Source organism: Choloepus didactylus, chromosome 2, assembly GCF_015220235.1.
Source record: "Choloepus didactylus isolate mChoDid1 chromosome 2, mChoDid1.pri, whole genome shotgun sequence".
Taxonomy (NCBI): Eukaryota; Metazoa; Chordata; class Mammalia; order Pilosa; family Megalonychidae; genus Choloepus; species Choloepus didactylus.
This window is the reverse complement of record NC_051308.1, coordinates 111,762,321-111,774,322: the sequence shown is the minus strand read 5'-3', so window position 1 is coordinate 111,774,322 and position 12,002 is coordinate 111,762,321. Positions and strand designations below refer to the sequence as shown.

General features: G+C 44.2%; 1 protein-coding gene and 1 non-coding gene across 2 annotated transcripts in view; one reads left to right on the top strand and one right to left on the bottom strand.

The window, feature by feature from the left end:
• Window positions 1-488: 488 nt before the first annotated feature.
• On the bottom strand, window positions 489-595 carry LOC119528414. The gene has a single exon (XR_005215712.1). It is a non-coding gene; the product is annotated as a U6 spliceosomal RNA (small nuclear RNA).
• A 2,369-nt stretch (window positions 596-2,964) lies between these two features.
• Window positions 2,965-12,002, top strand: part of INTS3 (integrator complex subunit 3) — a 36,016-nt gene continuing 26,978 nt past the window's right edge. The window contains exons 1-3 of the mRNA XM_037825927.1: window positions 2,965-3,114; window positions 9,592-9,675; window positions 10,530-10,613. Coding sequence (XP_037681855.1) covers window positions 2,965-3,114; window positions 9,592-9,675; window positions 10,530-10,613 — 318 coding nt within the window. The remainder of the gene's footprint in view (window positions 3,115-9,591; window positions 9,676-10,529; window positions 10,614-12,002) is intronic.

Here is a 12,002-nt window from a genome sequence, read left to right as displayed (position 1 = left end):
AGCACACACACAAAAATAACAAGAATAATAATTAGAGTGAAAAAGAGCAATTGAAGCAAAAAAGAACACTGGGTACCTTTGTCTGTTTGTTTCCTTCCCCTATTCTTCTACTCATCCATCCATAAACTAGACAAAGTGGAGTGTGGTCCTTATGGCTTTCCCAATCCCATTGTCACCCCTCATAAGCTACATTTTTATACAACTGTCTTCAAGATTCATGGGTTCTGGGTTGTAGTTTGATAGTTTCAGGTATCCACCACCAGCTACCCCAATTCTTTAGACCCTAAAAAGTGTTGTCTAAAGTGTGTGTAAGAGTGCCCACCAGAGTGACCTCTCAGCTCGTTTTGGAATCTCTCTGCCACTGAAGCTTATTTCATTTCCTTTCACATCCCCCTTTTGGTCAAGAAGATGTTCTCCGTCCCACGATGCCGGGTCTACATTCCTCCCCGGGAGTCATATTCTACGTTGCCAGGGAGATTCACTCCCCTAAAAATATGGAACGCTTCACGAATTTGCGTGTCATCCTTGCGCAGGGGCCATGCTAATCTTCTCTGTATCGTTCCAATTTTAGTATATGTGCTGCCGAAGCGAGCACTGTAATCATTTATTAATATGAATATAAGAACTATAGCTTATTTCCTGACCACAGTATAAGCTATTGGAGAATAGGGAAGTATGTTTGTTATGAAAATAATTTGTTAAAAAACACAAATTCAGTGTTGTTGTTTCTTCAGAATAGGCATTGTAGTCACATGTTAATTCAAAAGCTGTCAAAATATATAGTGAAAAGTAAGTCTCTCTCCTATCCCTATCTTCCAGTCACCCAGTCCTCCACAGAGATAAAGAATGTTACAGGAGTTTTGTTTATGTTTCTAAAGATGGTGTATGTATTTGCAAATATATTTAAATATTTCTCCAGCTCCCACTTAAAAAATCCCGCACACATATGGAAGCATAGTGTACACAGTGTTCTACACCTTGCGTTCCTTTTTTCACCTGGTATCTTTGTGTTCTCAGTGACACATGGTAAGGCTTATCGTAATGATTTAAGGTTGTATTCTTCAGGGGCTATTGCAGTGCTTCCCTTCTAGAAGGAATCCACAGCATACTCAATAGAACTACAGACTTTCAGAGCTGAAAGGGGATTTAGAGATCAGCCAGTCCACCTCTTATTTTACCAAAGGTCTTACACCTAATTTACATAATACAGGAATGAATGAGTGAGCCAACTTAAAGGGGCACCCACAGTGTGTCAATAACAGTACATTTAGTTTAAATGATAAACCATCACAAGGGTGATGTCATCCAGTAGTTGGTAGTTTTACAGCTTAAAAAGTGATTTCACACTCATTAGTTCACATAATCTTTTCAAATCTATGAGGTGGCTATTTACCCCATTTTACAGAAATTACAACAACTAGGGTTATTATTTCTTTTAAGCAGAAATTAAAAACAGCTAAATTTGATGTCTTTGGAGTCGCGTAAGGCAAACGTGAAATGCTCCTGAAAAATGGAAAATACTACCGAGACGCGCAGATAGTAGAAATGGACTCACTGAGTTTATCACAGATCAGAATTATTCCTCATTGGATTATGAATGAGAGCAAAGTGACTTCAGTGACATAAACCAGTCCCAGATACTCAAAGATGAAGATGGCTCTCTCTCATTTAGCAAAGTTTAAGGACCTACTTCGTGTTATGCATGGGGCTAATGCTGACACGATTCTAAGGATCTGATTTGTACAAACGGAGCCATGCACTTTTTTGCAACGTCTGGCTGATCACGGAGTTTGCGTGAGCGCACTCGCATATGTGATGCAGTCTCAGCTCGGGGAGCTGGCTGGATCCCATATGACGCTTGTCTGGGACTGCTAAAGTCTTGGGGCTCCCCTCCCTCTCTCCGCACTACCAATCCACGGCTAGACTTCGAGTCGTCCAAAGCCACCCAAGGGGCAGTGTCCCCGTGGCAAGGGCGAACAACCCAGGGTAGCGTACCCACCCAAGCGCCACAAGGAAGGAAGGAAGCTGGAAGTACACACTGCGCATGTGCGTTAGTGCACGCAGGCGCAGCCTCTCTCTCCTTCCTGATTACCTCGCCCTCCCACCCCACCTCCGGGAGCAAGCGTCCCGTCCCGCCCTCCAGGAGAAAAGGAGGGATACGATTGGACATTCTGGTTGTCCATCTGCTCGGGCTCTCTCCTCCTGGAGCCAATTGGCAGCCAGCTAAAAGGCCAGTCTGTGGTGCTCGGCCTTCTCCTTTGAGACACTCAGCCACTGCGGAAGCTGCTATTGGCGGAGGCCCGGGATTGCGACTGCTCACTTCCGGCGCTGGCCTCGACGATTCCTCCCCCTTCCCCCGCCGTCGCCTTCAGCCTTCCTACTCCCCGCCCTTCCACCATGGCCGCCTGTGTGTGGTGTAGGGAGAAGCTGGTCCTCCGTGTCCTCCTATAGCGCTTATTGCCCCCCTTCACCCCTAGGGGTTGGCTCGAAAGGAACCTCGGTCCCCAACCCTCGGGGCACCAGCCAGGAAGGTTTCCTACCCCTTATTTAAGGGGCAGGACTCCTCTTCTCCTCCACCTCTAGAAGCAGAAATTTAGGGCTTTCCCTCCTTCTCTCAGGGTCAGAAGCCAGAAAGGGCTCCCCTTCCACTTCTTCAGGGGCGGAAGCCTTTCCTATCCCTGCCATAGGGGCACAGACCTCATCCACCATATTTAAGAGCAAGAGCTAACGGCTTTCCTTCAGCACTGCCACTCCAGAAGCAGAACCTAGAGGGCCGTCCGCCTTCGTCCTCTCCGCAGGAGAGGCCTTTCGGAGAGGAGGGTGGGGTGGAGTGGGCAGAGGCCCTTTCCCTCTCCCCTATTTGTTCCTCTAGCCCCTGTCCCTGGCAATCCAGAGTTCCCCATTTCTAGGACTTCCTTCCCACCCATCCACTCCCTGACCTTTCCCCGTCTCCGGGCTGCAGCCATGGAGTTACAGAAGGGAAAGGGGGCAGCAGCAGCAGCTGCTTCGGGAGCAGCGGGAGGTGGAGGAGGAGGAGGAGCGGGAGCAGGAGCCGCAGGAGGGGGGAGGCTGCTACTTTCAACCAGTTTGGATGCCAAGGATGAGTTAGAGGAGGTAGGTGTGGGGGGTGGGGAAGGGAGTTAAGAAATCGGGTTAAGGAGGGATACTGGAGCGGATACGGGGCGCGATGGGGGGTGGGGGAGGAGGCCTTCAGTTTTTTCTAAGGCAACACAAACACTGCTCCAGACTTCCTGCTCCTGAAGGAAGAGTTGTGGGCCAACTTCCTGGACAGGTTGTCATAGTAACAGCAGCTACCAGTATTAAAATGGGTGGGGGGTGTTGGCATCCAGATACACCAAATTTATTTTTGACATTCCGTTCCACATGCAAGCCCCAGCTATTCTAAGTGTTAACCCTGTCTCAGACTTAGGTCATATGTTGAGTTGAGAAGTAATGTATGTGGGATGGGGTAGAAGACTGTGGAGGAGCTGATAGGAGTTTGCAGCAGACCTTGGGCCCTCCTGTTAGATGGTATCATTGACAGTTTGTAGACACAGCCAATTGCCAGCCATGCCAACTGGGTATTTAGAATGAGTGGAGATTTAGAGAAAAGTAGGTAGCGTTTAGTTCAATAATGTTTACCACAGCACCGTGTGAGTGGGTGAATGAGGCCTAGGGAACTCAACTTCACACACCAGGAGAGAACACACATGTACTGAGAAAGAGGGAATGAGGCAAAGTTCCCAATGAATGGGGACTTTGGGGAACCTGATAGTTGACCCTTCCTGGCCCTTCTCCTGCTTATTTCTCTTGCCCTGGTCCCTGGTCATCCAGAGTTGATATTGTAATTCTTTCCACTTTTGCCTGAGAGGAGACATACTTAGGAATATGAGATCCAGAACGGGAACATGATTGCTGAACTGTGTGTAAGGCCTAATACATTGACCTCTTGGTTATCCAGGAATAGGCTGAGCAAATTAACTGTCTCTGGCTTTTCACTGGCCATTGCCCTACTTCTAACTTTGTCATTGCCATTTCTCAGATATTAAGAGAGATGAGCAGGTAGATAGGTGAAATTCATCTTTTAGATTTGAAAAATGTTGGGTCAGATATAAGGTGGTGGAGCATATGTGCACAGGTGAGCTTTGGGGAGGATTGTGAATCAAGATAGAGAATGTCTGTCTATTCACAGGTGACCTCCTATCATGCCACACCCCCACCCCCCAATTCTTTGTGCATTTAGATAAATTTGTTTTTTTGATGTTGTTTTTATCAGCTAAGGTAGATCTTCTAAACAATGCTTCTAAAACTAATGAATCCCAAAACAAAAATGACTTTAGGATTGCCTCACAACTTGAATTATCCACTGTTTAAGAAACAGCCACTCTCATCATCGACGTATTTATGAGCCCTGTGTCTAGTACTGGAGCTCTAGAATTATAGAAAGTTGACTTCCTTTGATCAGTTTGAGTGGAGGGGTAAGGACCCCCAAGGGCTGGATGAAAATCTGTTTACAACCATCCTGATTCCTAGAGGGGTCATCTGCCTCTGCTCTAATTTGTACCACAGGGTAGTATCGCATCCTGTTCTTCTGAGCTGTGACATGTTTGCTAGTAAGTGAAGTGATATGGCAGGAGGAGAGCACAAAAGAGAGGGACATTTATTTTCTTGCTTTTTTGGGTTGTCTTGGAGAGTTAACTTTCAACTGATCCAGGGAGGAGGGGCAGGGAGGGTCTCTCCCTTTTTTTTTTCCCCCTGATTTCCTTCATGGTGTAGATTTTTCCCAGCATGTCTCAAGCAGCCTTCTTCTTTGCCCTTTGTCCTTTGCATTTGAATTTTCCAGCAAGCTTTGCACACTACTCTCACCCGTGTTTGGGTCTGTTATCCTCACTGGACCAGACTGTCTGTTAAGGGCAAGAATTATTGGCTTCTTCCTCTGGTTCTCTTCACAGATCCCTGCACACAGAAGTTATCAAAACCTGGTGCTGACCTACTGCCCTTTGCTTGATCTGGCTTGGTTATTTCTCATCCTGGGTCTGCCTGTTGACCAGGAATGCATAGGTAGATTCCTGACCATATTTGCTAACTGTGTGCAGAGTCCAGAGTCTGATAGGAAAATAGGATGGGAGAGACCCAAGGTCTGCCTTCCAGAGCTTATCCTCTAAAGATGAGTTAACACACTCACAAGAAAGGTTTTAAAAAAACAAAAACTGATACGGGTAGAGAAGCTGGATATGAACAGGAGAGGCCCTTTGGAGGGCTGGTGAAGAGCATGCAGGCAGGGACTGTGACCCTTTTACCCTAGGGAGCATGTGTTGTGTCCTTTCTCCTCCTTGGCTCTTTTCCTCTCTTTGAAGACAGAATTCTCTTTTGCCCACCCCTTTCCGATATGGGGAGGGAATTTGATAAAAATAGTGCTAGAGATTAAAGGGGTTCAGAATATGTAGCTCCTAGTCTCATGAGCCTTCACAGTTCTGGTTATTCCTTGGCTAAGGAGGGACTGGTGGTCCACTTTGCAATCAGGATGAAGGCAGGACTTGTGGCCCAAAGTCAGAACTTCCTCATAAGCAGTGGGCAGGTCTCAGGGTTACATTTGGTGAGAGGTATAGCCCTTCCAGGTTTTCCTCAAGGAATATTCTGTGAGGAATCCCTGGGGTGGGCTTTCGGTCATCTGATTTTTTCCCCTTATATCCTCATTGCACATACAAGTGACTCTTGGTTGTGGAATACTTGGAAACTTGCTGTATAGGATTTTGCAGATTGGGTCATATCTTTCTTTTCTGAAGGCAGCAGAATTTAGTCTGTTAAGGCCACTGACTTCCCATAGGAGAGCAGTATTTAATATACCCTCTTTACCAGACAGGATATGCACTTGGCTGAAGGAACCCAAGAAGGGGACCTGAGAGGTTGGAGGGATCCCTCTAACTTCAGTCTCCAGCTTCAGGTATATCCTGGCAAACTGGAAGGCCACCCTCCCCCTTCCCACTCCATCGACTGCTGCTGTCGTGGAAACCATGGTCAGTAGCGTTAGTACTAGAAAAATTAGTCCAGAAGCTCCTAGAGATGGTAAATATTTACTCAGCTCTCTGAGGTGCTGTTGTGGGGGGCTTGCTCTGAACAGAGCCATTCCTGCCTGCAGTTGTTGGCAACTGCGTTTATGATTTGATCTTTATTGCGGGCCCCTGAAGGCTGGGGGTACTGCTACTTTATTGTAGGGATCTGGTTTTCTCTGAGCCTATTTGAGGAGGCATGGTCCTTCTGTCGCCCTGAACGATTTGTAATGAATTCCCCCATCCTTGTCTGGAAAAGTATTATAGTTCAGGAAGAGCAGCATCTCCTATTCTTCTGTGGCCTGGGAAGGCTGGTGCTCACATGTCTTTCCTCATTGCTTTTATCCACCCATCCAAATTCTGGACTCTCCCACTTTCTGTTTCCTTAGCTGGGCCTCCCTGCTCCAAGAGGCCGCTTCTCTTCTTGACTGGGCAGTGACCCACAGAATTGACTTAGGCCTCTGACCAGAGCTTGGAATATCAGGAGGGGCCTAGAGAAATCCTCCTCAGTCCAAAGTCTGTGTGCATTAGATCACAGCCAGAGACTCAGCCAGTGCAAAGCACTGTGTCCAGCTTTGCATCATGATCTTGCTACAGAGTCAGGCCTTCTCTCCTAAAAGGCTAAAAGGCAAATGTTTGCAGAGGGTCAGTAGGGAAGGAAGGTTTTCAGTCCAGTCAGGGACTTATCCATATCCTGTAGTAGGGTTTAGTTTTCAGGACTCTTAAGGACATGCCAACTCCCCATTTTCAGAGGAGGGTGGGAAGGGGATCTGGCCCTCATAGCTTTAGTAGTGTAATTGCTGAGGTTCCCCACAAGCTGAATAGATTCTAATTCAACTGAGGCTGTATACTAGGAGATTTCACGTATGTTATCTTGTTTAATCCTCAGAGCACCCTTGTGGTAATAGGTATTAGCTCTTGTTTTTCATACAAGAAAACCAAGGTTTAGAGAGGCTGAGTAACTCTCAAGATTGGCCTAAGGCTAGCAAGTGGTGGTGGGGTTTTTTATTCTGTGCTTTCTGTCAGGTCACTCATGAGCCAGCTGCTATTTGATTATTCTTCCTCTCCTCCATCTCCTTTGATTCAGCAAGGATTTCTTCCTTTGAGTAGGAAGCAATATCTAGAATTTTAGGATTCTGCACTGGTGCCTGCTCACCATCTCTCTCCAGTCTGACACTGCTTGTTAACCTAGGCTGGGTATAGGCATCTCCCTAGATCTCCCAGCAGGAACAGTCTGGACCTAGCAGCCAGAGTCACTGATCGTCCAGTTGTTGACAAATATCTTGGGTGGAGAGGGATAAGATTTCGAAAGAGAGAAACTCCAGCCTGAGGTTTTTCCTTTCCTCCTCTTATGAGGGGCTGGACGAGGTAATGGCTCTCACAGCTTGTGGGAGAGGTGAGTTGTGAGACTCACAGCTCAGCTTTCATGTGATCTTACAGCTCCTCTTCACAAGTATGCAGGTGCTATTTGTTAAGGTTGAGCATGCTGATCTGACCTAATTTAGAAATATAGTCAAACCTGATTTTGAGTGGTGAAGTTATAATGCCTTCAAACCCAGTGGCTTTAGGCTGAGTTCAGGTTAAAGCGTTGTAGCTACGGGAGCTCCTTGCTTTAACCCTCAATTCTATCCTGCACCACCTTATGATCTTAGACAGGGATGGACATAGGCAACTTCAGGATGATGGTCAAAGGGGAAACATGATTGTCTTTCATTCTTAGACCTCTTTCCCATTGTTATTTGTCTCCCTCATGATGCTGGAGTGGGACAAGTTCTCAACAGGATGTTTTTGATGACCTCTAGGATCAGGTGGAAGTAAACCTAATAAACATCTTTTGCCCCAGTCCTGCCTGCTTTTGTCCCTGTTTTCCCAGCATCTTCATTACTGGGAATGGGAAAGTGCCTTTTCTTGAGCAGTTTTTGGGTTGATCCTCAAGATCAAATTTTAAAGGACTCAGAAAGTCGTTTAGGTAGTGATAATGGGGAGGCTCACAGACTTGATGTGAGAAACGTTTTGTCAATGTTTTATCAACATTTAGTATTAAATGCTTCTTGGGGACAGGGACCAGTGAGTAAGATTTCCTTATAATGTTGAGCAAATGCCACGTTAGGGTTGGCCTTTGGAACTAGAGCGGACCTTGAATAGACTTTGGTGCCACTGTCCCCATGTTTGTTTGCCTAGAGACCCTGGCAGATTGTAGATTGACCTTTTGTTGTTCATTAGTCCTTTTCTTTCCTCACGCTCTTTATTTTTTATTTCAAGTGTTTTTAACTTTTGTGTTGGTGATAAAATCTATGTAACATACAGTTTGCCATTTTAACCATTTTTTGAGTATACAATTCATTGGCATTGATTACATTCACAGTGTTGTTCAGCCAGTACCAACCACTATGTATTTCCAAAACTTTTTTATCATCCCAAACAGAAACTTCACACCCATCAAGCAATAACTCCCCATTCTCCCCTCCCCCCGCCCCGGTAACTGCTAATCTACTTTCTGTCTCTATGAATTTGCATATTCTAGATATTTTATATAAGTGGAATTATTCAATATTGTCCTTTTTTGTCTGGCTTATCTCACGTGGCATCAAGTTTTCAAGGTACACGCATATCGTAGCATGTATCAGCACTTCATTCCTTTTTATGGCTGAATAATATTCCACTGTATTGTGTTTTTAACTTTTGGGGAAGATGTCAAATTTAAAAAGATAGAATAGTAGAGAGAAGAGTATAATCCCCATGCAGCTGTCACTCTGCTTCAGTGCTTACCTATACATAGCAGTCTTGTTTTATCTCCCCAAACCCCTATGGATTATTTTGAAGCAAATTCAAGACATGACATTGCATCTGTTAAACTTTATATGTATGTCTGTGAGAGAAAGACTTTTTTTTTTTTTTTTTTAACATAGCCACAATACCTTTATGGTGATGTTATCTTTGATCGCTTGGTTAAGATGATGCTCTCCAGGTTTTTCTGTAGTTACTATTTTCTCTTTGTAATTAATAAGTATTTTGTGGAGAGATACCCTGATCCTATGTAAATATACTCTTACCTGTGAAACTTTCAACTACTGTTTTTAGCATCCATTGCCGGTATTTGCCTGTGTCATTTATCATTCCCATCATTTCTTCTATATTTATTAGTTTGCATTCTACTCAAAGAGCTTTCCTTTCTCTTTTATTATGTATTATTTATGTATCTATCAGTATGGACTCATGGATTCTTATTTGATTCAATGGGTTAGTATCTGAAATCTCTTTTAGTATATGGGTTCCCTGTTCCCTTTTCTCCTTGCAATTTATGCGTGAAAGAAACCAAGTCATCTGTCCTGATTTCCACATTCTGGATTTTGCTGATTATAGCGCCATGATGACTTAGCGTGTTCACCTATCTCCTGTATTCCCAGTCAGCTGGTAATTAGATCTAGAGGCGTCGCCAGGTTTGAATTTTTTTTTTTTTTTTACTTCTTTGTGGGGGCAAGAAGTGCTCCATAAGTGATTATGTGTGACATACTCTTAATTTTTTCTTACCTCTTCACAGAGACTGGAAAGGTGCATGAGCATAGTTACATCTATGACCTCTGGTGTCTCAGAGAGAGAGGCCAATGATGCCCTCAACGCCTACGTGAGTATAATGCTCTCCCCACATCCATCTCTGCTGCTTTGAAACACGATTTTAAAAAAGAAGAAGACAAAGAAGAAAAGAACAGGTGGCTAGGAATTAGGGGACTGAAGTTAATGTCCTGGCTCCCCAAACCTGGTTTCCCAACTTTTCTCCATCCATCTGTGGGAGTCCATCTCTTGGAAGCTTAAACATCTTTAAATAACAGAACCAGTGAAAAAAATAACTTAGAGTTCTATATGGATTTCTTTGTAAGTCATTCTCACATATTTGATCTTTTACATTTCCTAATCAATCTGTGTGATTAAAAGGATTTGAAATAGTTTGTACATGTAAAGGACTTGGAGTAGTCCCTGGCATGTAGTGAATGTTCAGTAAGCATTACCTACTTACTATTAATCTGTTGTTCTTATTATGTCTTCATTTTACAAATTTCAGAGGCTCAGTGATTTGCCCAAGGTTGTGGCTTAGTTTCTGGCAGCCTTGGTCTCCCACCTGTAAGTCGGGTGCGCTTGTTACTCCATGACTACTCTTTGCAGTCCCTCTCTACTGAAATCTATTAAGGTTTGGTAAAAGTGGTAGAGTCCTTTTTTTCCCCCCTCATTTTAAAACTCCCTTTACTGTCTACTCCTGGCCTGCATTAAACCTTGGAGAAAGCAATAAAGGCTCATCCCTTCCATCTGCCTTGTTCCTTATGCAGATTCCCCATCACTTTTAGAAGAAAGAAATTATCATACTTAAGAGTTGATGATTCCTCTTTGCAGGTTACTCAGGAGTCCCAACTCCTGGGACAAACTGTGTCTGAGAAGTTTCTCCCCATGAGTGACAACTAGTTTTTTTCCTTCCTCACATCCCAGGTATGCAAAGGCCCACCCCAGCATGAGGAAATCTGCCTGGGTCTCTTCACCCTAGTCCTCACTGAACCTGCCCAAGCCCAGAAGGTAAGACTGCCTGCTCCGGACCTATAAACCCTTCTCAGATCTGATCTGGGGTCTCTGGTAGAACTTACAGTTTAACTGGGATAACAGCAGATCCTCTTATTTCCCTGGTTCTTCTGACCAGGGCTGGATCCTCTTATTCTCCATATATAGCTGCCACCTTCTTTTTACTCTCAGTGAATTGGTCATTATCTGACTGAAGTCCTTTCTCTGTCTTTAGATTCTAAGCCTAAAAGGCAAGAAAAGGCAGTCATGTGAGTGAAAAAGCATTGAAAGAGTTTTAAAGTTTAGATTCATGAAGCAAGGCAAAAAGAGCTGGGATTTAATTCAGAGAAGAGAAGACTGACAAGTAACCTAAGGACTGTTACCAAGTCCATACAAATTCTTATGCAGAAGAGAGTAACCTGTAGATGCAGGTAGTATCACTGGCAGGTGAATACAAAGCAGGCTTAAAATTGCAGCAGGTACGATTTCAATTAGACAGCTTAAAGTCAGATAACTGATGAATGCTTAAGTAATTTATCATAAGTAATACATTAATCATTAAGTAGTAATGTATGATTAAGAGAATATTGGAATACACTGGGGTCAGACCGCCTGAAAAAAGTTGTATGAAAATAGTCTGGGGAGTTTCATAAACAGGGGAGTGTTTATTTGGAATGGTTTAAGTGGGATCCTTTTTGAGGTAAAGGGCTAGTCAGGATGATTTCTTTGGATTCTGTTCTTTCTGTAATTAAGTAGTAAAATTCGGTCTTCTGCCTCTCCAGATTTTCCCTTTTCATCAACTCTTTGTTCTTTGAATCTTGACTGATGGCTTAGAAGTATGTGTCTGGTATCGGCATTAACTGTATGACACCAACTGAGAAGGGCTGAGAGTGGGGAATTCAGTTTTCTCATAGGCTCTTCCCTGAATGAGGGAGGTATGGAGAGAAACTCATATATAATGAACCTGTGCTATATGCCCACCAGTGCATTAGGCCCTATCCAGACAAGATTTCATTTAATCCTCTCAAGAAACCATATGAAGTCGATGGCTTTATCCCCTTCCCCCAAACACTCCTGGTTTACCTGTGAGGTAACTGGAAATCAGAGACATTAAGAAGAACCAAAGGAAAATCATTCCCAGGGACGGGATGCCCATGGTCCTCTGGCAGAGCTGCTTAAATCAACCTCAGGGGAAGGATTTATGGGCATGGGAACTGATGTATTTGTTCTCCTCTGATGCCAGCTGGAGCAGGGTCTAATGTGAGGGAGGGTAGTGAAACACCCACTTGTTTTCCCAGGAGAGCTCAGGCCATTTTGGTATGGGACTTTGTTGAGTTAAATTACCATTTCATTTGCTAGTAAACTTACCATAAGGATTCCTGAAGACAAATGAATGTCTCCAACTTG